General features: G+C 38.8%; 2 protein-coding genes across 4 annotated transcripts; one reads left to right on the top strand and one right to left on the bottom strand.

The window, feature by feature from the left end:
- Positions 1 to 6,987: 6,987 nt before the first annotated feature.
- LOC140755427 (uncharacterized) lies at positions 6,988 to 10,452 on the bottom strand. 2 transcript variants are annotated; one of them, XM_073090634.1, is made up of 3 exons: positions 10,203 to 10,452; positions 9,284 to 9,406; positions 6,988 to 8,219 (listed from the first exon to the last, which is right to left on the bottom strand). In XM_073090634.1, the coding sequence occupies exons 1-3, from the start codon at positions 10,344 to 10,346 to the stop codon at positions 7,155 to 7,157; spliced, it is 1,332 nt and encodes a 443-aa protein (XP_072946735.1). In that variant the 5' UTR covers positions 10,347 to 10,452; the 3' UTR covers positions 6,988 to 7,154. The 2 variants fall into 2 exon arrangements, with proteins under 2 accessions (XP_072946735.1, XP_072946734.1); XM_073090633.1 differs by having other exon boundaries at positions 6,988 to 8,222; positions 10,203 to 10,451.
- Positions 10,453 to 10,669: 217 nt separating this feature from the next.
- Positions 10,670 to 22,952, top strand: Paip2 (polyA-binding protein interacting protein 2). 2 transcript variants are annotated; one of them, XM_073090636.1, is made up of 10 exons: positions 10,670 to 11,043; positions 13,445 to 13,734; positions 14,992 to 15,106; positions 16,030 to 16,145; positions 16,589 to 16,701; positions 18,825 to 18,943; positions 19,391 to 19,522; positions 20,464 to 20,657; positions 21,141 to 21,284; positions 21,935 to 22,952. In XM_073090636.1, exons 2-10 carry the CDS (start codon positions 13,660 to 13,662, stop codon positions 22,136 to 22,138), a joined length of 1,212 nt encoding a protein of 403 aa, XP_072946737.1. In that variant the 5' UTR covers positions 10,670 to 11,043; positions 13,445 to 13,659; the 3' UTR covers positions 22,139 to 22,952. The 2 variants fall into 2 exon arrangements, with proteins under 2 accessions (XP_072946737.1, XP_072946736.1); XM_073090635.1 differs by having other exon boundaries at positions 10,671 to 11,043; positions 19,388 to 19,522.
- The last annotated feature ends 1,855 nt before the right edge of the window (positions 22,953 to 24,807 follow it).

The following is a 24,807-nucleotide window of genomic DNA, read 5'->3' as shown; positions in this document are numbered from 1 at the left end:
CCCACTATGCTCCATGTATACTACTTGTGGCCCGCGGATAACCTTGCAACCTCCTGTATATTATACAGTGTCCTATTCATAGATAAGTATAGATATCTCACCGCCTTGTCATTAAATGGCTTAAACGGCTAACAATTCTGTCAGCCATTTAATGGCTGTCATGGTGAATTTACGCGGAACAATGCCGACATGCGCAGTTAAGTTGTGCAAAAGTTTCAATTGTCAAAACTAGTTACATTTTCTTGTTAGGAGTGAGTAATCTTTACTAATCTATGGTCCTATTAGGGAACAGATAAAAGAGTGATCACATTTCTGAAACTGTTGAGGCGGTGGTATCTCCGGTCGAAAGTTGAAGGGTTTTACCACCTCCAAATTACCTTGATATAATAAACACAATATCTTAGAAGCACGGTGACTCTAGCGGCTTAAGGGGAGGGGGGTGGAAGGGGCCTCCGATCCTAGGGGATCTCCACACACAGTTGCTAAAAAAAGGTCTTCAGAATCAAATCTATGAAATGTATATCAGTCAGCGAAAAAAAGGTCGCCGAATCACAGGCGAACTTTTACACTGGGGGTCTCCATTGACCTTTCAGCTCCGGGCCTCCGTCGTTCTTAGTCCGCTACTGCGCGGTAGACTAAGGTTTCGTCTGACCCTGTAGTTCCGGGGCCAGAATAGGGCTACGGTATCCCCTGCCTGTCGTAAGAGGCGACTAAAAGGGCCTTCCGGGGTTGCGGGCGGCAAGCGTGGGAGCTCAAACCACCCTGGGAAGGACGGCGGAATGTGTGGTCGCATACCGTCGTGTACGACAGACGGTGTGGCGACCGGCATGCTCACCTGGGCGGAGCCCGACGGGGCAACGCGCTAAGAGGACTCCGGTTGCGTTCCTTTAGAGATCCCGGAGTCTTTACGCAGCGCTGAGAACGGCCACCGGGGGGGTTTTAGTGCGGTAAGAATCCCACATAACTCTGTATCGCTCCCACGGCACCGAGTACCTTTCGAAGGTTTCCCCCTCGAAAACAAAAAAAAAGACTAAGGTTTCGTCAATTTTTTGCAAATGTCTAAGGGAACTTTTAGACATTTGTAAAAGTTTGTAAAATTAGATCGTTTCTTATACTGGGGGCCTCATTCAACTCTCCGCCCCGGGCCTCCGTCGAGCTTGGTCCGTCACGGACACCACTATTTATATATTTATTTACTAGTTTTGGGTGTACTTCCGTTTAGAACATACCTCCAATCGATCTGAATTTTGGTACACATATGGATTTTGGCTCCCTAATTAAGAATATCATACTCAAAATACCCGCAAATTATATTTTCAAGGTCAAATTGCTGAAAAATGATTTTTTTAATGGTTTTCCGCGTATATTGCAGCAAACATGAACGTTAGAGAAAAATGTTTCAAACAAAAGTTGTAGACGCTAAAAAGATCAACATTTTTTGTTCTGTATGTTTTCCGCATAAACCCAGTTGTTTGGGAGAAAAATGTGGTGCACTTCCGAAAACCCCCACGTCCGATCGATTTGACACTTGGCTCGGACTTTCCTTTGGATGTTCGAAGACAACCCCTAAAGGGATTTTTGGCGCATACCCATAGTTACCGAGAAATTAAATTGTGAAAATTGCATTTTAGCACGCGCGTTATATTTATATAGTGCGGAGTTTTCTTTGGACCTTTCTTTGGACCTTGAAAATATTAATTGCGGGTATTTTGAGGACGATATTCTTCATCTGCGGGTTGAAATCCATAGGTGTACCAAAATTCAGATCGATCGGAGGTATGTTCTAAACGGAAGTTTATCCCTAGTTTTTGCCCGCGGCTTCGCCCGCATTTTAAAGAAAATAATATGACATACTAACATACATAAAATGAAAATTCGTATCTTCATTGGAACGACAGTGGCGCCATCTGGCGAAAATTGGTCGTCCCAACTCTAGAACCTTCGTGGGCTCATGGACAACGACTTTGCTAAAGATCATCACTTGATATAATGCATAGTTTACGATTCAATCCTTACTAATAACGATTAAAATAATCGATTTTTTTGGTCCAAAGGATCGATTCTCCGATAAATCGATCTTGATCGCCATCCCTAGTTCCCGTGGGATTTCCGGGATAAAAACTATCCTATGTCCTTTCTCGGGTCTCAGACTATCTTTGTACAAAATTTCATTAAAATCAGTGCAGTGGTTTAGGCTTGAAGAAGAGACTACCAGACAGACAGACAGATAGACAGACAGAGTTCCTACGGATTTATAATATTAGTAAGGAAGTAAGGAATAGTAAGGACTTAGATACACCATCGACTTATGACTAGACGTACAATAATATTACAATATGTTTAGTTCAGTGAGATTCGCCATTACAGGTATATAAGACACTCATCGTATTAAGTTGAGATTAAAACTACTTCGCAACAATCCGCTACAAATATGTATGATGGTATATATTTTAAACCATGCAGTATGTACCACCCTCCCTCCCTCAACGGATGCGTGCAGATACAAAATATTAAAAACTAGCTTTGCCCCGCGATTTCATCCGCGTTTAAAAGAAATCTAACAATATCATAAACAAATAAAATCGTCAAGACTCTCTGAAATGGTGTTTGAAATTTGCCTCCCGGGGCCGAATTTAATTTCAAGGACTTCCTTTAGGATATACACGTAAAATAAAACAAAAACGCTATTTGCCCCCTTAATGTTTTTTTATTCCATGTCAGATGCGTTTTTGTTATACCACGTTTTATATTTACTTCACGGAAACGCGGTCGAACGGGACTAAAAGTATCCTATGTCCGTCTCCTGGTTCTAAGCTACTTCCTCCACGAATTTTCAGCCAAATCGGTCCAGCCGTTCTTGAGTTATAAAATGACTCCGCGGAAACGCGGTCGAACCGGATAAAAAGTATCCTATGTCCGATTCTTGGTCCTAAGCAAGCTCCCCACTAATTTTCAGTCAAATCGGTTCAGCCGTTCTTGAGTTATAAATAGTGTTACTAATACGACTATCTTTTATATATATAGATATACACCACCTGATACAATTAACTATCTAACACTCATCGTATTATTATTGGAAAAACAAAAGAACTTATTGTAAATGAACTATCATAGTTATCTAGAAATAGTCTTATATATAAAATTCTCGTGTCACAATGTTAGTTACCGTACTCCTCCGAAACGGCTTTACCGATTTTCACCAAATTTTATATGCATATTCAGTAGGTCTGAGAATCGGCTACTATCTATTTTTCATACCCCTAAGTGATAGGGGTTGTTAACCCTTAACATTTTTATTTATATGGCATCACAACGTTTGCCGGGTCAGCTAGTAAGCATACAAATTAAATTTAAAATGTGCCGTCACATAGTGGGGATAGACCACGACTAGTCTCAGTAACTCAATATGTTCTCTATCTGGCATTATAAACATGAAGTTATAGGTAAATATGGAGGCCACACTTAGAACAAAATCTTGAGGCAAATACCTACGTATCTCCATCCCGCTTTCTGTGGGCCGACCTCTCTTTCTAGTGTGGACTATAGTATTGCTATCTTCTTCTTTAAATCTCCTAGAAAATTCTTAGAATTAGTCACCACACTAGCCTAACCAGAAGTTAAACACTGTCAAATAATTTACCTTTAAATAAATACTTGAACTATGATTAGTTCAATTGAAAATCCCAAAATCGTAGGTCACGTATGCATATCTGGGTTGGCAATTCAACGAATTATAATCCCATTTCTTAAGGATTCGGTAATGTGGCAACATTGGCCCTATGTGCCAAAATAAATAAAGGTTACCCTACTTAGACAGAGAGGGTCTGCCCACAGAGAGCGAGATGGTGATACATAGGTTTTGCTTCAAGTAGGTATTCGAAGTGTGTTCTCCATATTTACCTATAACTTCATGATTATAAATACGTAATAAGCTATCCCTCTTCTAGAAAAATACATAATGTTACCAGATTATTTTTTAAAACATTTACATACTTAGAAATTGCCATAATACAGTTTTTTGGCAAAAGTATTGTGGCTATACCTATGCATTTATCTTTTTGTCAAATTATAACCATATTTATTCTATACTAATATTATAAAGAGGAAAAATTTGTTTGTTTGTTTGTTTGTAATGAATAGGCTCAAAAACCACTGGACGCTTTTAAAAATTCTTTCACCATTCGAAAGCTACATTATCTACGAATAAAATAGGCTATATTTTATATGAAATATATTTGATAAATAGATTTTGAGGCGGTACAAAGTTTGCCGGGTCAGGTAGTTTATTATAAAAACAAAAATACGTCCGCTAAAAAATAGCCTACATTACTCCCACAATCTAGACTAATCCAACGACACCTCATATGTTAATCCGTCAAGCCGTTTGAGCTACCAAAGAAGTGTTCTACACTCACAGCCCCACACTAGGATTCCCTATATCGTGGGTGCCATGGACACACACAAACGACACAAACACCCAGAACTAGAATAAAAAAACTAAATTCATCATTTAGATGTGTCTGGCCGGAGATCGAACCCGGGACCCTCTGTGCATCAGATAGCATGGAGACTGTTCCGCTAAAGACATTGTCCAAGAATGAGACACCTACAAAAATACAATACCTTCCGCAATTGTCGAAATACATTACCTTCTGCAGTCGGAGAAAAATGTAATATAAATTTAAAATACAGTACTCATATACCCAAAACTCTATGATTTCCAAAATGATAATAGTAAAACCCTCTGTGGTTCGAATCCGGAACCACCGCCACACCTATTTCTGTTATAACTGCAGTGTAGCGCTGCTGTGTTCTGGTTTGAAGTGTGGTAAGAGACATACTTTTCCGAGGCGTTCCTGCTAAGTTCTTAGAGGTAGTGGCGCATCTGTGGCCGACCTCAGGTAGGATTCTACCTATCTGGGGTTGATTAACGATGTCCATACGACAGTAGCTTAACATCAGGACTGCATGCTCGTTTGCGGCTTCTAAATAATAATAACAGGTTTAAATTAAACAAATATTTATAATATTGAAACAAAATACATTTATTTACACATCAACTCATACGGTGTGAATACAAATTTATTTATCTTAGTAATAAAATAATAGTAATATTTATAATTAGTTTCTAACTTAACAATAAAATTAACGTTTCTATAACAATGACTATAAAATACTAAATAACTTAAATATAAACAGAACGACAGTAAAATATTGCGAGAAATATAATATTACTATTACTATCCCACTGCTGGGCACGTGTCTCCTCTCAGAATGAGAAGGATTAATATATATATATATATATATATATATATACTAGCTGACCCGGCAAACGTTGTGTTGCCATATAAATAAAAAAATGTTAAGGGTGAACAACCCTTATCACTTAGGGGTATGAAATATAAATAGTAGCCGATTCTCAAACCTACTTGATATACATATAAAATTTTCTGAAAAACGGTAAGGCCGTTTCGGAAGAGTACAGTAACTAACATTGTGGCACGAGAATTTTATATATAAGAACCTTTTCCCACGGACTAAATTGTGAATCTAAACCATTCTCAAGTCCCCTTGAAAACACACAACAAATTTCATGAAAATCAGTCCAGTCGTTTAGGAGGAGTTCAGTGACATACACACGCAGATAAGAAATATATATATATATAAATATGAGAAGGATATATTATAAGACCAAGTGCGTATTGGTAGACTTCACATATATTTGACACAAAAGTTTGACAGAATTCTCATTCGCGTAGGATTTCTTCACGGTATTTCATTAACTTTATCCTTATAATATTAGTTATCATAACATCCAGAAGTTAATACATTGTAAAAAAAATATTTATACATTTATTTCCTATGAATTAACATTACAGTCATCTACCATATACCAGCGTTTCCCAGCCCTTTTCAGTCCACAGACCCTTAGGAAATCAAGAACAGTTTTCACGGACCCCCTAATAAAAAAACAGCAATCCCAAATATCATTTTTTTACAGGACAGCCAAAACTAAATTTGAAAAATCGATTTATGTATTTTTCTTTTATTTATAGATTAATAATTGTGTTATACACCATTGGATGCATCTTTTTTAATTTTTTAAAATACTGTGTGCTTAGATCACATTTTTCTAATAAAACTGGTTTGCTGATTTTCTGTTTTGCGGCCCTTTTGCATTTAATGAGCGATTTATGTATGGTCCGGAGATGACACCGCGGACCCCCATACATATACTCGCGGACCCCCAGGGGTCCGCGGACCACAGGTTGGGAAACGCGGATCTATACAATTCAATTAATGAATATCGCTGAAAAATAACATTTTCTTGTATGGCGATCCCCATTTATTTTGAAGATCATTTTTAGGTATTTTTAGATTTTTTGTTATAGCGGCCACCATTACAAATATTCTGTGAAAATTTCCAGCATCTATCTATTACGGTTCCAGAGATAGAGCCCTGTGACACACGGACAGACAGCGGAAGCTGTGTTGTGTGTGTCTGCATCATAGTGAGTCCCTGAGAGATCTGTTTCCCACTATTAATATATTGACGGTACATAGTTTAATACATCTATAAAAATATTATGTATACAAGGAAACACACTGATATGTTTGAAAAAATTGTAACTACCATAACTTTAATACTAGAAATAGAAATAAATTAGCAATTCCTAAACATAGATTATGTAAGGTGGCTAGATCTTTCACGGGTAACTGTATTCGCTACTGCAATAAAATACCCGACCACATTTTGAATGTCACAGAGAAAAAGTTCAAACATGTCGTTAAACAAACGCTATGTAAAAAAGCGTACTATAAACTAAGTGATTATTTGAATGACAAAACAGTGTGGTCTGAAGTTCCAGCTCTACTGTATCATTAGGTTAAGTTTAACATTGTTAAAAACATTTTTTTTAAAGTAGTGTATTATGGAGTTTCTTTCTCCGCTTCTTCTCCATAACGAAACACTTTGAGAAATGGTTGTATTGACATTCAAAAAGTGCTCTGTAAATAACCTATTTTGAATTAAAAAAAATAATTTGATTTGCCTAGTAATAGGTTTCTGTTTTTACCCTAAATATTTTGTCTGCTCCGACCCGTGTCTGACACGCTCAATGCCTGTTATAAGCTGGGCCTTATTCCAACCAATATCACAAATTCTGTATTTCTTCACAAGTCTGAGTTTCAGTGGTACTGCAACTTTGTAGCTCATCTGTCATATTCTGCTCTAAGTCCGCAGTTTGAGTCTCTGTTGAGGTAAAGTTCATTCCCGGACTCGACGACACACTGTCAAGGAATCGATTCGACCTTGGAGAATCATACAAGCATAGACAAGTTTGAGTGCCTTTCAGACTCAGATCTGGTGATTGTGTTTCACACGTTATGGTTTCCTTATTAGACGTGCTTAACCCAAACTCTATGGGAAACGTTTGCGTTTGTATATCTGACAACGACACCGTTTCGAAAATCGACTCATCATCAGACCTCATCGAGAGCAAATCCTCGAAAACCGTTTGCGTCGAAATCTCATCCTTCCGCGTATCCTTCTCCATCCAAGAAGGCAAAGTGACGTCATTCTTTATATTTTCGAGAGTTTGCGTCGCAAAGTTACGCGTCGGACTGTCGCATGTCTCATCAATCTCCTCTTCAATCCGAGCTTTCTTGGCTTCCACCACCATTTTCGCTTTACGCTTCTCGGCCTTGCGTTCATCTTTGTATTGCTTATGTAGCGCCGGGTGCCGTCTTAGCAGATGTACTAGTAACTTCTCCTTCGTCGTATACTCAGATTTACAAGCCTCACATTCGAACTTAAAATTACAAGTTGGGATATGTCGATTGAAGTCATTTGTGGTTGAAAATTGTAAGTAACAGATCGTACAAGTTTGTTTTTCTTTGTGCACTTTTTTATAATGTTGGTTGAATTGTTTTCGACCAACGAAGAATTTATTCATATTAGAATTAATGTAATACGGACAGTTACTTACTGAGCAGTAGTATTGAAGGTTTATTGTAAAGGATTTGTCCACCCTATGTGTATTTATCATATGTTGAAGCAAGTCAGGTTTCTTGTGGAAGTTCTGACATTTATATGGACAATGTAAATATATTTTAGCATCGGGATCCGGAGCTACGATCATCACAACTAAATTACTTTCAAATAAAAGACAGGATATGATTGGTTTTATATTTGCTTGCTCTTCGGTGGTGGTAGCTTGCTTCTGGAACAAAAAAAACATATAAGTACAAAAGAAGAAGTACAAAAGCAGTGATAGCCTAGTGGTTTAGAAACTCGGCCTCTCGACCGAGGGGTCCGAGGTTCAAATCCCAGGCACCTCTGATTTTTCAAAAATTATTTGCGTATTGGAAATAATTATCACTTGCTTAAACGGTGAAGAAAAACATCGTGAGGAAACCTGTATACCTGAGAGATATAAAAAAAAAAGAATTTCAAAGGTATGTGAAGTCTACCGATACGCACTTGTCCAGCGCGGTGGACTATGGCCTAATCCTTCTCATTCTGAGAGGAGACCCGTGCCCAGCAGTGGGTCAGTAATGGGTTGATGATGATGATGACAAAAGAAGTTATACTTCTTTGGTGTAAATAAAAGAAGTGCAACTTCGAAAAGTATTTCGTGACTGTGATGAAGCTACAATTATTAGCTTAGTAACAGCTGTGTTTGTTGCTGCTGTGTTCTGGTTTGAAGGGTGTGGTAAGGGAGACATACTTTTCCGAGGCGTTCCAGCTTAGCCCTCTATAGTAGCAGAATTTCTATGGCCGACCTCAGATACAACTCTAAATCTTATCTAGAATTAATTACAGATATCCATGGGCGGCAGTAGCCACTTACATAGTTGCTGCATATACACTAAAGGGTTCTCATCATCATCATCAACCCATTACTGTCCCACTGCTGGGCACAGGTCTCTTCTCATAATGAGAAGGATTAGGCCATCGTCCACCACGCTGGACAAGTGCGTATTGGTAGACTTCACATATCTTTGAGATTCTTTTTTTTTATATTTCTCAGGTATACAGGTTTCCTCACAATGTTTTCCTTCACCGTTTTTTTAGCATGTGATAATTAATTTCTAATACGCACATAATTTTGAAAAATCAGAGTTGCGTGCCTGGGGTTTGAACCTCGGACCCCTCGATCGAGAGGCCGAGTTTGTTAACCACTAGGCTATCACTGCACACTAAAGGGTTCTACCACCTTCCAAAACCTCTCTCCCTTCCCGTCTATCTTTGTTTCTTCCAAAATCAATATAGTTTACTTACTTTAGCAATATTCTGCATATGATCATCAGATTCCCGACACTGTTTGATCCATTGTTGACACTTCAAAAGCATCTCCTCACAATTGATACACAGCAGCTGGGATGTACAGGCGGAGGGTTCAACCTGGAAGACATTTAACATATAATTAAGTAACTTTTACCCACGACTTTGCTCGCAGAGCTTTTTAGGAGGAAGTTCCCAACACCAAAGTGTAGGCTCTCGTTCGGGAAGGAGTCTCCCCTACTTAAAGCGACACTGCTCAACGGTTTACTGACTTGGAATCCAGCAGTAGATTTTTTTACACCAGTTGCCGTATTTCGCAGGACGGCAGGGGAATTTGTAGAGAAGCTTGACAAACGAATTAGATAAATTCTGTTATGTTTATCTATCCCTCAGGAATGGTACCATTTTTCGAGATAAAAAATATGTTATGTTCTGAACCCCTGACAATCAGTTATGTAATTAAGATGTGAAAAGCAAACAATCATCTTTTATGGTTCGACTCTGGTGGCACCACCGTCACACCTATTTCTGTTCTAACACCAGTGTTAAGCGCTGCTGTGTTCTGGTTTGAAGTGTGGTAAGGGAAACATACATTTCCGAGGCGTTTCAGCTTAGTCCTCAGTGTTAGCTGCCCATATGTGGCCGACCTCAGGTAAGAGTCTAATCTTATCTGGGGTTGATTACAGTTGTTCATGGACGGCAGCCACGTAGCATCAGGCACTTGTCTACTACTCTATTATAATAAAAAAGATAATAATTAGTCGGCGCCGAATCCCAATTATTTTTGTAGTAAATTTAGTGTCCAATTTTTTTTATTTTTGATAACTTAATTATGGTGATACTTTTAAGCAAATTAACATACAAGCAAAGTCGCATTTAAAATTCGAAGGTACATTAAATAATAAAAATTAGGAACCTTAATATTAGTTATTCTCTCGAAGTCCTCTAAAAGGCCCCAGTCTTCCATGTTTTTCATCTCTCCAGACGAAACTAGACAACCGCGGCATAGCTGAGACGAATCCACCGTCGATTCGTCCGGTTCTACGTTCGGTATGTCCATTTTTCATTTAAATATTCACGAAAAAATAAAAAATCTAAATATTATTGATTTTTTAAATACCATACATTGATTTATATGACGTGTGAATGACAGATAAAGATAAAATATATGTCGATCCATCAGTGTTTTTTTATAAAGATAAATTTTATTATACAGTCAAAATAATAATCAATTAAAAATAACTTTTTTGTAATAATAAACGCAATAATGTGAAAATTAAAGTGATCATGAAAATAAATCTTTCAAAATGCATTTAAGTTGAAGTATAACTTGGAACCGTAACACCTAGATTTATTTCACAAAGCTTGCAATTTTATTTCAAACGTGGAAATTCAAACATCCGTCATTTTGACATTTGTTTTGGCTCAGCTAAATTTACAAGAGTGTAATTTTCTCATGAACGATAAATTCCCTTTAATTCTTACAAATTTCCTAAACAACCGTTTCCAGGACCCAAAACGCCGGTATCATATACAACGTGAAGTTAGTTTATTATTCGAGTCAGCTCGCACAAACTTCAGACCGGTGGCCATATTGGTTGCTACCACGAAAGCAATCAGGGAAAACTTAGCCTGTTTAGTGTATAGGTTATAGTGTAAATTCGCCAGTTTTTCGTGCAACGAAACAGCTTATTGGCGATAGGAGACCGTGGAATGATAGTTGAGTGAATAAAACGCACACGCAGTGCGTTAAAACTGTAAGTATTGCTTGCTTTTCGCGTTACGTATTTGTACATCTCAACACGTGTACGTTGTCTGCAATAATTTGAGTCGTTTCTGTCCGTATCGGCAAAACCTAGACTTTGCACTCTATTCTAGTCGTTTTGTGACCTATTTATAGCATAGGAAAGTTGGTAAAAATTGCCTTTCGTATCAAGAAATCTAGGCTATCTATAATTAGATAGCTTTCAACTGTTACTTTTTAATACACTACACTATATATTTGTAAACACGCATTACGTAGTGATTTTAAATTAGAAAGTTAATTCCTTTCGTTTTTTATTGGGACAATATTTCATAATATTGCATGTGCAATGCTAGTGGTTTGATTCGTTCTTACGCTGATGGTCAGAGGTTCGAGTCCCAGGTATAAAACTTTTCGTAGTTTCATAGTTAGAAATTGGCTCTCAATTTGAGAACGAATATTCTGTAATTTATGAGAAATTCTGTAAAAAAAAGTTTTAAGGTGTGTGATTCACTCACCTGATGTGGACTATGGCATAAACCTTACATTCTGATAGTAGTCCCACGCCCAGCAGTGGGACAATAATTTAATGTCGAAATTTCTCTACCACTAGTGGAATAGGTTTTTTTTTTAATGTAAGAGTAGCAGACGAGCATGTAGTCTACCTGATGGTAAGTGGCTACTGTGAATATGTACAAACCTGATTTATTATGTTTGTACTTTTTTAATAGGTTAATATTGAAACTAATTAAATATAAATACAATTAAAAAGTAAAATTCACCTTTTATTGCCAAATATGCACTAAAAATGAGTGTTCATCAAAAATTTAAATACCTTTCACTGTATTTGAAAAATAATCTTTTTTGAAGCACTTATATATTTTTTCTAATTAAATCTTTTTTACTATTTTTGTACTATGTTAGTCATAGAATAAGATAGTTTTAAAAAGGTTTCGATGGTGGTAGAACCCTTTGTGGTTCGACTCCCGCAGCACCACCGCCACACCTATTTCTACCTAATAACAGCAGTGTTAAGCGCTGCTGTGTTCCGATTGAAGGGTATGGTAAGGGAGACATACTTTTCCGAGGTGTTCCAGCTTAGTCCTCAGGGGTAGCGGCGCATCTGTGGCCGACCTCAGGTAGGAATATCTAATTCTATCTGGGGTTGATTACAGATGTCCATGGGCGGCAGTAGCCACTTACCATCAGGTGGACTGCATGCTCGTCTGCTACTCTTATATTATCAAAAAAAAACAAAGAAAGTCCATAGGTAGCAGGGACTACTTATTATCAAGTGGACCAATTACTGTCCCACTGCTGGGCACAGGTCTCTCAGAATGAGAAGGATTAGGCCATAGTCCACCGCGCTGGACAAGTGCGTATTGGTAGACTTCACATACCTTTGAGAACTTTTTTAAAAATCTCTTATGTTCAAGGTTATAAGTTTCCTCACAATGTTTTCCTTCACCATTTAAACAAGTGATAATTAATTTCTAATTCACATAACTTATAAATATTGTAGACTAGTATTTGAACCCCAGACTCCCACATAGGCTAATGCTAATCCTATCAGTAACATGACTAAATTTATAGGGGTATTACCAGCTATCCACACAGGAAAACATTTTATCCGCCCTGTGATAAGTAATGCCTAATATAATAGATGATTTGGCAAATATAATGTATTATTTTATAACTAGCTGACCCGGCAAACGTTGTGTTGCCATATAAATAAAAAAATGTTAAGGGTGAACAACCCTTATCACTAAGGGGTATGAAAAATAGATAGTAGCCGATTCTCAGATCTGCTGAATATGCATATAAAACTTGGTGAAAATCGGTAAAGCCGTTTCAGAGGTGTACGGTAACTAACATTGTGACAAGAGAATTTTATATATAAGATTTACAAATGAGAAAATCTATCGGATTGTAAAGTCATTGCCGACATACATCTCTTTAGTATAATCAGTCTAGCCATTGTTGGTTACTAAAGATTGAAATTTCTCAATTTTCAGTAGGCAGAAATTGTTAAATTTAAAAATTTAATTATCATGCAATGGTGACATCCACACAAGCTTATATTCACACATTAAATGTTAGCTCACACAGCCATACGCCCATACTGACACTTCGAAATGCGCGTACACACACACGCACACACACGCGCGCACTTATCGACATGAACACACCCAAATGCGCACGCCCACGCACACATATCCAAGTGCACACGTACACGCTCACTCTGACACACACACACACACACACACACACGTACCCATTTGCGCAGGGACACTATCACACACACTCGCACTCACATCTACATACAAATACACATACATACCCACACACATAGTTGCATCAACACATGCAAACACTTATTATTCTCTCTTCAACAAAACATTTCTCTTTTTCAGTGGCAGAGCAATCTAGAAATGAATATAGTCGGCAGGCCACCCAAGATTGGAATTCTTATGAAAACAGTGCCTCACGATTTGAAAATAAACTCTTATTTCAATACATTATAAATTGTAACGGATAACGAGTTAAATTATAGTGTTAGTGTTATATAATATATGTGTATGGATATTTTGGAAGTGGAAAAGATTTCACAATTGTCAGTGTTGCAAGAATGAAAATACCAGAGGCACCAGCACCACCGAATGTAGGCGCTTATTATGGCAACGAGGAGAATGGGCAGTGGCAGGTGAGTTACGTTACATATGGGGATATTGGGAGTTTTTTGAGAGATGTTGTGGTTTTTGAAGGTGGTAGAACCCTCTGTGGTTTGATGGTGCCACAGCTAGACCTATTTCTGTCATAACAGCAGTGTAGCAGTTACGTTATATATGAGGACACTGGGGTTTTCTGTGAGATGTTGGGGTTTTTGAAGGTGGTAGTTTCCTCTGGTTTGATGGTGCCACAGCTAGACCTATTTCTGTTATAACAGCAGTGTAGCAGTTACGTTATATATGGGGATACTGGGGTTTTTTGAGAGATGCTGTGGTTTTTGAAGGTGGTAGTTTCCCCTGTGGTTTGATGGTGCCACAGCTAGACCTATTTCTGTTATACAGCAGAGTAGCGCTGCTGTGTTCTGGTTTGAAGAGTGGTGAGGAGTTATCTTTCTGAGGCGTACCAGTTTAGTTATCAGGGTAGCGTCGCATTTGTGGTCGACCTTAGGGAGGAATCTAATGTCACTGGAGGTTGATTATAGATGTCCATGGGCGGCAGTAGTCACTTACCATCCTGGACTACATGCTTCTGTCTGCTTCTCCTATATTATAAAAAATAGTTCTAACACGTAAAAATAGTTCAAAAATGGTAATTTTGAGTTACCCCTATCAATAAAGAAAACACAGCGTATATACTTTATAGGCTGGGCCAAATACCCGGTGAAAACAACGCTCAAGTTGTTTCATACTTAAAGAGGTGACGATAATGAGAATTAAAAACAACTAAATGGGACTTTTTTGTTCTCCTGAAAAGTTTGTAATTTAGAGATCCGCAGTGTTAGAATATTATGTTAGACACATATAGACATATAGAATGTTATACAGGGGTTTCCTGAGAGGTCTTGTGGGTTTTGGTAAAACCATCTGTTTAAGACTCCGGCGGCACCACCGTCACACTTGTTTCGGCCTAACAGCAATTTTAAGCGCTGTTGACGACCCACGTGGCGGAGCGGTCACCATACCGGTCTAACGCGCAAAGGGTCCCGGGTTCGATCCACGGCCAGACAGATATCTAAATGAGGATGATGATGTGGGGCTGTGAGTGTAGAAAGCGTTTATTTATTAAGCGTTTATTTGTTGTGTTCCGGTTTGAAGGATTGAATAGAGACCATAGGTGTGGCGGTGGTTCCGCCGGAGTCGAACCACAAAGGGTTCTACCACCTTCAAAATAACAATTTTAATAACTGAATAACTGAATAATTTTGATAAATAATTAAATTGTCGTTTTACAGCCAAACGGCGTTATAATAGACAGCGGCGTTGGTGGCGGCGTGGTCGGCAGCGGCGACGCGGGCGTTCACAGACCACCGGTCTACCCTGTGCACATACCCCGCGGGCATATACCTGGTGAGTTGGTTGCTATGTGACACTGTAAGATGGAGGGGGAGATAGCGCGTTAGGAGGGGAGCACATACTTTGTGGGGTAAGGAAGGGGGGCAGATACTGTGTGGGGGAAGGGAAGGGATCAGATAATGCGCAGCGGAGAGGAAGCAACTTTTTACAGGGGAAGGGTTGTCGAAATGTTAGATAGAGCAGGGGCCAAATGCGTGGGTGGAGTGGGGTTACATTTGAAGAGTTGTTGAGAGGGGAGACGCTGACGACACGGGCGTTCACAGGCCTGTGCACGTGCCACACGGGCATATATCTGGTGAGCTGGGTGGTGCATGAAGAAGGGGTAGGAAATGTGGGGGAAAGGGGTACTTTTGTGGTAGATAAGTTGTCGAGGAAGGAGTAGAGGAAGAGAAGCATTGGCAGCGTGTAGGAGTGGGGCACCGAAGCGGAGGTAAGGAAGGGGGGGGGGGGTTATTTTTGTAGGGCAAGAGTTGCTGAGATGTAGTGTAGACGAAGGGGAGCATTGAGTAAACAAACGAATAGAGGAAGGGGGGGTAGATTGTGGATTAGACTTGTAGTTTTTATTGCGTTGTTGATAGATATTTTAATATGATATTGTAATATTCCACTATTCGTATTCTACCTACAATTGTAAAATCTCAAGAATTTTATTTTGTTCCGATGCTTGATGTATTTATTAGAAAATGAACTTGTATTTTCTTATGTAAGTGAGTTGTACTCTTTTAGAAAATAAATATAACCATATAGTTTATGATCAATTGATCAATAAGGAATGAAAGACACTTGTATCATATTTTTTATAGCTGGGGGAAAGGGTGGTGTAATAGAAAAGAGCTAGGGTTGTCACATTACAACAACAACAATAAATACTCTTTATTTGTACCCCATTACGTAATCCCGTAACGTGATCATTGCAGGTTACGTGATGGCCGGCGCGTACTACCCGCCGGCGTACCCGCCCGCGCCGCCCGCGCCTCAGGACGACTTCGCCGATTACATGTGGATGGAGAACGAGGAGGAGTTCGATAAGCAGGTGAGTTACTGACAAACAGTGAGGCAGATAGAGAGAGATAGGCGGACAGACATGCAGTCAGACAGATAGGGAGATAGGCAAACATACATACAATTAGACAGGCAAACAGACAGACATACACGCAAACAGACAGAGAGATAGGCAATCAGACATACGTACAGGCAGAGATACGATAGATATGCTCACAGAGATTCAGGCAGTCAGACATCCATATAGACAGAGAGACAGACTAATAGACACTAAGACATGCAGATAGAAATACAGAGATACAGGCAGACAAATAGTAGCACACACACATATGCAGACTCAAAGGACAGCGAAACTACTTGGGGGATCTGGGAAAAATAATGAGTGATTGTTTACGGTAAATAGAATAATAATAAATGTATGTGTTACAAAATTAATAATGTGTTTTAGTAACACATAAAACACATAAATTGCAGGTGATGCAGCAGTTGGAGGAGGAGGCGCTGATGGAGCAGTGCATAGAGGCGATGTTGGAGGACGAGCAGCGGGAGAGGCGGGCGCCTACCGCCAACGGTCACAATAACCCCACGTGAGTGGCCACCGATACTAGTGTAGTGTGACTGACAGTGGTAGTTTTTTTTTTTATAATATAGGAGTAGCAGACGAGCATGCAGTCCACCTGATGGTAAGTGGCTACTGCCGCCCATGGACATTTGTAATCAACCCCAGATAAGATTAGATACTCCTACCTGAGATCGGCCACAGATGCGCCGCTACCCCTGAGGACTAAGCTGGAACGCCTCAGAAAAGTCTGTCTCCCTTACCACACCCTTCAAACCGGAACACAGCAGCGCCTAACACTGCTGTTATAAGGTAGAAATAGGTGTGGCGGTGGCGCCGCCGGAGTCGAACCACAAAGGGTTCTACCACCTTCAAAGTTTAGTTGGAATTCAGTCTGGTGATCTGGGGTCCCAGGTTCTAAGCCTGGCATGTTCTTCTGAGTTGATAGTAACCTCATGTGGGTGGCCACCGATACTAGTGTAGTGCCTTTGACTCAGTGGTAGCTTAGTGGTTGAATAATATAAGTAGTGATTGGAACTCGGCTACGCAATCTGTGGCCCCAGGTTCGATGCCCTGGTACGTTCCACTGAGTTGACAGTAACACATGAGTGGCCACTGATAGATAAATAAATGCTTTCTACACTCACAACCATGCAGGATTCTCTGTATTGTGGGTGCTATGAACACACAAGGACGAATACACAAACACCCAGAGTTTGAAGGCGCTACCTATTTCCACCCCACCACCTATTTATGTTATAACAGCAGTGTTAAGCGCTGCTGTGTTCTGGTTTGAAGTGTGGGTAAGAGACATACTTATCCGAGGCGTTCCAGCTTAGTCCTCAGGGGTAGCGGCGCATCTGTAGCCGAATTCAGGTAGGAATATCTAATCCAATCTGGGGTTGATTATAGATGTCCATGAGCGGCAGTACCCACTTACCATCAGGTGGACTGCATGCTCGTCTACTACTCGTATAATATAAAAATACAATATTAGGACAAATTTCAGTCGGAGAAAGTATGAGTAGCTAGCTAACACGCACACTAATACAATGTGTATATGAATTATTCTTCTTCTTCTTGCGGTGCCCCTCCAACTAGTGAAGGTCGGCTATCAGCTGTCTAAATCCCTCACGGTTTTTTGAGAGGCGGAATAGTTCAGCTGCGCTTGCTATCCCCGTTCACTCTCGAATGTTCCGCAGCCAAGATTTTTTTCTTCTCCCTACTCGCCTTTTCCCCGCGACTTTGCCCATTATAATGAGCTGGAGAAGTTCGTAACGTGGATGCCGTAGAATGTGACCCAAGTAAGAGACTTTTCTCTCTTTGATGGTAAGCATGAGTTTACGCTTTTGGCCAATGCGTCTTAGGATCTCGTCATTGGTTATCTTTTGGATCCAGCTAATGGAGAGCATGCGTCTATACGTCCACATCTCAAAGGCTTCTATCCGTTTTTTTAAATCCTCTTTGAAAGTCCAAGCCTCGCATCCGTACAGTACAATAGGCCAGATGTAACAGTGGAGTAAACGAGTACGTAACGCGATGTTAATGTTACGGTTGCACAGGACTTTTTTCATGGCTTTAAAAGAGTTACGAGCTGTTTCAATGCGTGCCTTTATTTCTGTGTCACTGTTCCATTCCTCGGTTAACCGATGAATTATTCACAATCACAATTAAAACTTTCTGCATTCACCCAGGGTTGACTGGTAGAAAATGCCATCAGGCATTATGTTTGCCCTTTTGTAGCTTAACTTTCTGTTAGTGTTACAATAAATAAATAAAGTTTTTTATGGTAGTGTTTTAGTTTTTATATTTTTGTTTTTTTATTTTTGTATATATGTAAATTTTGTAAATAAGTTATTTTATATGTATAGTTTCATTTATTTCTTATAATTTTCTGTAAGTTTAATTATAATTGTAAATATTTTTTAGTTTATAAAAATTCTTATACCTGTTTATTGATAACTATACTATTAAAAGTTGAGTCTTAAAAAAAAGGCACATCTTTAAAATAAATAAAAATAAAATCTCATCGACATCCTCATCGAAGTAGAATATTTGTATGTAACACCGCTGGGCGCGCTTGTATAACACATTTACAATGTTCCATTTTTTTTTATTTTGATTTTTGATTTTGGATTTTGGTCTCCGCAGCACAAGCAACGGCACGAGCTCGCTGTCGCTAGAGGAGACGGTCTCGCGCTCCACCCTCAACCCCCTCGCCGCGGAGTTCGTGCCCACGAGGCGGCCGCCACCCTCACCCACACACACAGGTGAGTTGTAGTATTGACGAGTGAGTCGGCGAATAGTGACGAGTTGGTCGGCGAGTAGGGACGAATAGGTCGGCGAATAATGAGAAGTAGTTCCCCGAATAATGACAATGACAAATACATGTAATGGGGGGTACTAATGCGGATTAATGACGAGTAGCTCGGCGAATAATATCTAGTAGCTCGTCGAGTAGTGACGAGTCCGTACGTCACTATATGTACTTATTTAAAAGTAATTATCACTTGCTTAAACGGTGAAGGAAAACATCGTAAGGAAACCTGCATACCTGAGAAATCTTAAAAAAAAGGTTATCAAAGGTATGTGAAGTCTACCAATACACACTTGGCCAGCGCGGTGGACTATGGCCTAATCCTTCTCATTCTGAGAGGAGACCCGTGCCCAGCAGTGGGACGATCAGATTAACGACAACTGCTATTTACTTCTAGAAGACAAACAAGACTCACCGGAGACCACATCAGCAGCGGAGTCATCGAGCCCCTCAGAAGATGTACAGAATGTGAAAGAAGAAGCAGTGACACAGAGCGAAGTGGAGACTAAAAAAGAAGATAGTGGGACGGACGGTATGTTGGACATTTTTATAGATATATTTGATTCTTTAATCAAAAATAAAAAAAGAAAATAAATCAAATAAAAAACTCTTGGCAAAAATATCTCTTTATTGGTAAAAAAAAACATAATTATTTTTTTATAATATAGGAGTAGCCGAGTATGTTGATCGGATGGTAAGTGACTACTACCGTTGGATATCTGTAATCAATCCCAGATTATGTTAGACTCATGCCTGAGGTCGATCACAGATGCGCTGCTACCCCTGCGGACTAAGTTGGATCGCCTCGGATTAGTATGTCTCCCTTACCACACTTCAAACCAGAACACAGCAGCGCTACACTGCTGTTATAACAGAAATAGGTGTGACGGTGGTGCAGCCGGAGTCGAACCACAAAGGGTTCTACCACCTTCGAGGTGTATTTATAATTCTAATAATGTATGGCAGTAACAGTTTAGAGCTGATGTATTCTTTTTTGAAGGGCCAACCTCAAATCATAGATTAGTAAAGATTACTCACTCCTAACAAGAAAATGTACCCAGTTTTGAGAATTGAAACAGTTGCGTAAAAAAGTTTTGCCACGTCTCCGTGCTAAAATGTCCCTGAAATATTTGAAATAATTATTTATTTATTACGTAAATTACGCAGTATTAGTTATTTATTCGTATATTTTCTCTAAAAATGTTTTTATTTGTCAAGAATTCAAAAAAAGAACTTACTAAAATAAGCCGTTTGTGGCTTCATTCAATTTCAAGGCGGCGAAGTATCTTTACTAATCTATGCCTCAAATAGGAATCTAATTTTATCTGGTGTTGATTACAGATGTTCATGGGCGGCAGTAGCCTCCCACTCCTATATTATTAAATAAAATGATATGGACTCATGTGCTAATATAATTTCATAAAAATAATAAAAAAAAAATGCAGTGATTTTTAATTATTTTTTTTTAAATAGTTTTAGAAACAACTCCACCGCCCAGCGATCCGCCTGAAGTGAGCGCCGCTGATGTCCAGCCTTCGATAGATAAGCCCTTGGACAAGAGGCCCAAGGAACGTAGGGAGGTGAAGCCGAAGGTCTTAGACCCTAAGAAGACGGTCAAAGTCGACCCTAAGAAGGTTAAGCCTGTGCCCGCTAAGAGTGAGACTAAGGTTAGTTTTATATATATTTTAGTTCAGTTTTTATAATATAGGAGTAACAGACGAGCATGCAATCCACCTGATGATAAGTGGCTACTGCCGCCCATGGACATCTGTAATCAATCCCAAGTAAGATTAGATATTCTTACCTAAGGTCCGCCATCGATGCGCCGCTACCCCTGAGGACTAAGCGGCAACGCCTCGGATAAGTATGTCTTTTACCACACTTCAAACCAGAACACAGCAGCGCTACACTGCTGTTATAACAGAATCGAACCACAGAGGGTTCTACCACCTTCAGAATTCTACTATCTTTTCTTTCTAGTTTAACAACAGAAATATGTGTGACGCTGGTGCCGCCGGAGTCGAACCGCAGAGAGTACTACCACCTTCAGAATTTTATCACCTTTCCTTCATAGTTTAATATTTTGTTTACATCAGATTAGTATTTAAAATTTAATATGAATATTTTTCTAAATATTCACCATACAACAGGTCCAAACGCCTGTGAAGAAGAAGGAAGTTAAGCCGGTGAAGAGTGAAGCCAAAGTGGAGAAGCTCGACGATGTTCCCGTAACAGTCGCTGTCGAGGAAACCGTTGCCGTGACTGTCGTCGCGAGTGTCGTCGAAGCTGTTAAGGTGAGCGACGAGATAGATCACGTGCATAATTAATAATCAATCTATCATTTTGCCAATGGAAGATCGAAATTTGAAAATGTCTAAATACTAATTTTTAGGGATGCGCCGAATATTCGTTTGGTATTCGGTATTCGGCGTATCCGGCATCTTTTTTGCTATTTGTATTCGGCCGAATTATTCGGTTTTAGTGCCGAATATATTCGGTTCGAGTATTTCTGTTTTCTTGTATACACGACATGGTACAGGACTAAAACACAAAACTTCTTATATGAGATTTATGTTATATTATTAGTCAAATTCATATCCTATGAAGAATATGTTGAGTAAAGCTAATAAAATTAAGCAATTGAACATCAAATCAACGTTTATTTTGAAACTTCAAGTCAACACATTTATTACTTAATCTATAGTTAGTATAGTCAACATTTATTTTAAACCTAAAATCAGTAATCATTTTTAAAACTCAAATCAACATTTTAAAGTGTGAATGAACACACATAACTGGCAAATTGACAATAAAGAAATGGTTAACCGAATAATTCGGCCGAATATTCGGTTCGGTAAAGCTTAAAACCGAATATTATTCGGTATTCGGTTATTCGGTGAAACCACTATTCGGCGCATCTCTAATAATTATGTATTGTTCGCAGCAAACGTCACCACCGCCCGAGGAGGTCCCTTCAGGCCCTAAACCAATCAACTACGCAGCGGCAGCTAAAGCCAACAAGCCCAAGAAACCCTCATCCCCACCGATACAAGAGAAACCCACCCCCGTGAAGACAGAGAAACCAACCCCCGTCAAGAAGGAGAGGGTTAAAGACAAACCGATGCCGAGGAAGAACTCCACGAAGTAATGTGTATATGTGAGTGGATTGATATTGTAGTTGTCAGTGATGTGTGTGTGACGGGAGTGACGTGGAGTGACGACAGTGACGGCAGTGACGGGTTTGTCATGATTTGTCACGGTCATTATTGTTGACTAATATGGAATGATGTCCATGACATCAGTGACGGCTTTGTTATTAATTTGTCATGGTCATTATTGTCGAAGAATGTCGAATGACGTCACGTCAATGACTTCAGTGATAGTAGTGACGGATTTGTCACGGTCATTATTGTTGACGCATGTGGAATGATGTCAATGACGTCAGTGATGGCAGTGACGGGTTTGTCATTAATTTGTCACTGTTATTTGTTGACGAATTATGACAGACAAGTTAGTAATGATGGAATGGATTTGTCACGGACATTTATGTCAACAAATTTTTGCATTTGTCTGTCATTTTTGTTAACTAATTATGACAGACAAGTTAATTAAGTCCGAATGCATTTGTCATATAAATTTGTTAACAATTTTGGAATTTGTCAGTCATTTTTTGATGTATGACAGACAAGTGATCAGTGAAAATGGATTTGTCACATAGCTCTAAAGTCAGTCAGTTTTGAATTCGTCATTTTAATTCTTGACATTTTTGACAAAGATTATCGGTTTGAATTTATTTTCAATTTGTTATCATTGTACGGTTGACAAAAGACATTTTAGTCAAAACAGTGTATTTGTCATCGTCATTTTTGACAAATATGACAATAAACATAAAATAAATTCTTTTGGTTAACTTTATTTTTATTGTCATTAAAAAGAAATGACCATTGTTGGTTGATTTCGCCAATAATCGACAAAAGGCGTTCTGACTTAGTCTCGTCACGGACACAAGGCGTTCCAGTTTAGTCCCTCCGCGGGCACTCTTGTCACACCAATAATGACATTGTAACAACATATGTAAAATATGGATACGACAGACCTCTAGTAGGATTCGTGTGTAATAGTGCATTTTTTTTAATTACAATGACGTGATTGCAAAAATTTGTCAAATTTGCAAAAAAATGTCAAAATTTAGGTAAAATTGACTCTCGTGTTTACCGTAAACACCGCCATCACATGATTGCAGAAATTTTTCAAAATTTGCAAAAATTGTCAAAATTTGAAAAAAAATGTCATAATTTGCAAAAATTGGACTCGTGTTTACTGTAAACTCCGCTAGATGGCAGTAGTATCGATGTCGGATTGAGAGGGAGCTGAAGGCAACACGACTGATTCAAAATTTGTCATTTAGACAAGTTTACACACACACATACACACACACACACACACACACACACGCACACACACACGTACGCACACATACACACACACACACAGCGGTCGAATACGTCTCCTTTTTTTGAAGTCGGATAAAAAAAAAGATAAATTTTGATTGAATATAGTAGGTTCTAGACATTTGTATTTTTTTGTAAATATTTCAAGTTTGAGCAATGTCGCTTATTACGGATTGCATTTTTAGACTCAAAATGTTGCAATTTTTTCGAAAATTTTGCAATTCACGTCATTGTAATTTTGAAAATGTGTTAAGAATTAAAAATTGAATTTAAATTTAAGACGTATACGGCAATAATTTTTTAATTAATAAATTGTTTAATAAGTATAATTATCGGCATAATGAGATTTTGTATATGTTGGGGAATCGTGATTTTAATGTTGCAACACTGGCAAATTGTGGGAAATTTGAATTTCCCCAAAAATTCTATTGGACTTTTTTGTCGATAGTAACACTGGATTTTTCTCAAATTAATCATAATAATAAATTTTGTTGAATGTTTTTTTTAATATTGAATTTTTTTGAGTGTGGTCACACTAAATAATATTTTTTTGATTTGGCAAAAATGAATTGTTTTTTTTTTTTGTAAATTTGAGTGATTTTCAAAGAATAATCTAGACTTGGATAAAGCACTGCCGTGAAAAAGATGATGTGTATGAAAAAATAAAAATAAAATTATACTTGTAATTAAAATTTTGAGTTATTTTATCGGTTTTGATGTATACAACTTGTGTTAATAAAGAATGTATTTGAAATTTGAAATTACTTACCGAGGCGTTCCAGCTTAGTCCTCAGGGGTAGCGGCGCATCTGTGGCCGACCTCAGGTAGGAATCTAATCCTATCTGGGGTTGATTGCAACATGTCCATACGGCAGTGACTTACCATCAGGTGGACTGCATGCTCGTCTGCTACTCCAATATTATAAAAAATATTGATAGTTATTTGTCTGTCTGATATATTGCATACACTTGGCAAAGCAATATTTAACAAATAAAAAACTTCTACAAACACATAAACGTGCGATCGATCGGCGAATACCCTTTGATTTGCCAAAAAACCGATAATCTATTACATCGGCTACAAGCGCTTGCTGTTTACAAGTCAATGGCTCTATCCACACGTTGGTATTTGTAACTGTTTGTGGATGTTTGGCGAGCGTATTGAAATGCATTCTTTATCGACACAAGTCATGGTGTATTTATATGTACAGACATCGTACGTATCAGACACGCCCCGTGGCGAAACAGACACACACCGTTCCGTACAATGTGTATGAACGTATTTATATGCTGTAACGCGACCGACACGGGCCGTGCCTGGCTGTATTGTATAGGTACCATGATCTTGTCTGACGCGATACGTTCTG

This window comes from Epargyreus clarus, unplaced genomic scaffold (genome assembly GCF_041222505.1).
Source record: "Epargyreus clarus isolate Ecla_fem2 unplaced genomic scaffold, WU_Ecla_fem_2.2 ptg000033l, whole genome shotgun sequence".
Lineage (NCBI taxonomy): Eukaryota > Metazoa > Arthropoda > Insecta > Lepidoptera > Hesperiidae > Epargyreus > Epargyreus clarus.
The sequence above is the reverse complement of the archived record's forward strand: the minus strand, read 5'-3'. Positions and strand labels throughout refer to the sequence as shown.

Coding starts and splice junctions, on each gene's coding strand:
- LOC140755427 (XM_073090633.1), bottom strand. CDS start 10,346: ATGGACATACCGAACGTAGAACCGGACGAATCGACGGTGGATTCGTCT. Junction 9,407..10,202: donor AGAGAATAACTAATATTAAG/GTTCCTAATTTT, acceptor AATGTCTTCCAG/GTTGAACCCTCCGCCTGTAC. Junction 8,223..9,283: donor ATATGCAGAATATTGCTAAA/GTAAGTAAACTA, acceptor TTTTTGTTCCAG/AAGCAAGCTACCACCACCGA.
- Paip2 (XM_073090635.1), top strand. CDS start 13,660: ATGAAAATACCAGAGGCACCAGCACCACCGAATGTAGGCGCTTATTAT. Junction 19,523..20,463: donor AGAAGATAGTGGGACGGACG/GTATGTTGGACA, acceptor TTTTTTAAATAG/TTTTAGAAACAACTCCACCG. Junction 20,658..21,140: donor CCGCTAAGAGTGAGACTAAG/GTTAGTTTTATA, acceptor ACCATACAACAG/GTCCAAACGCCTGTGAAGAA.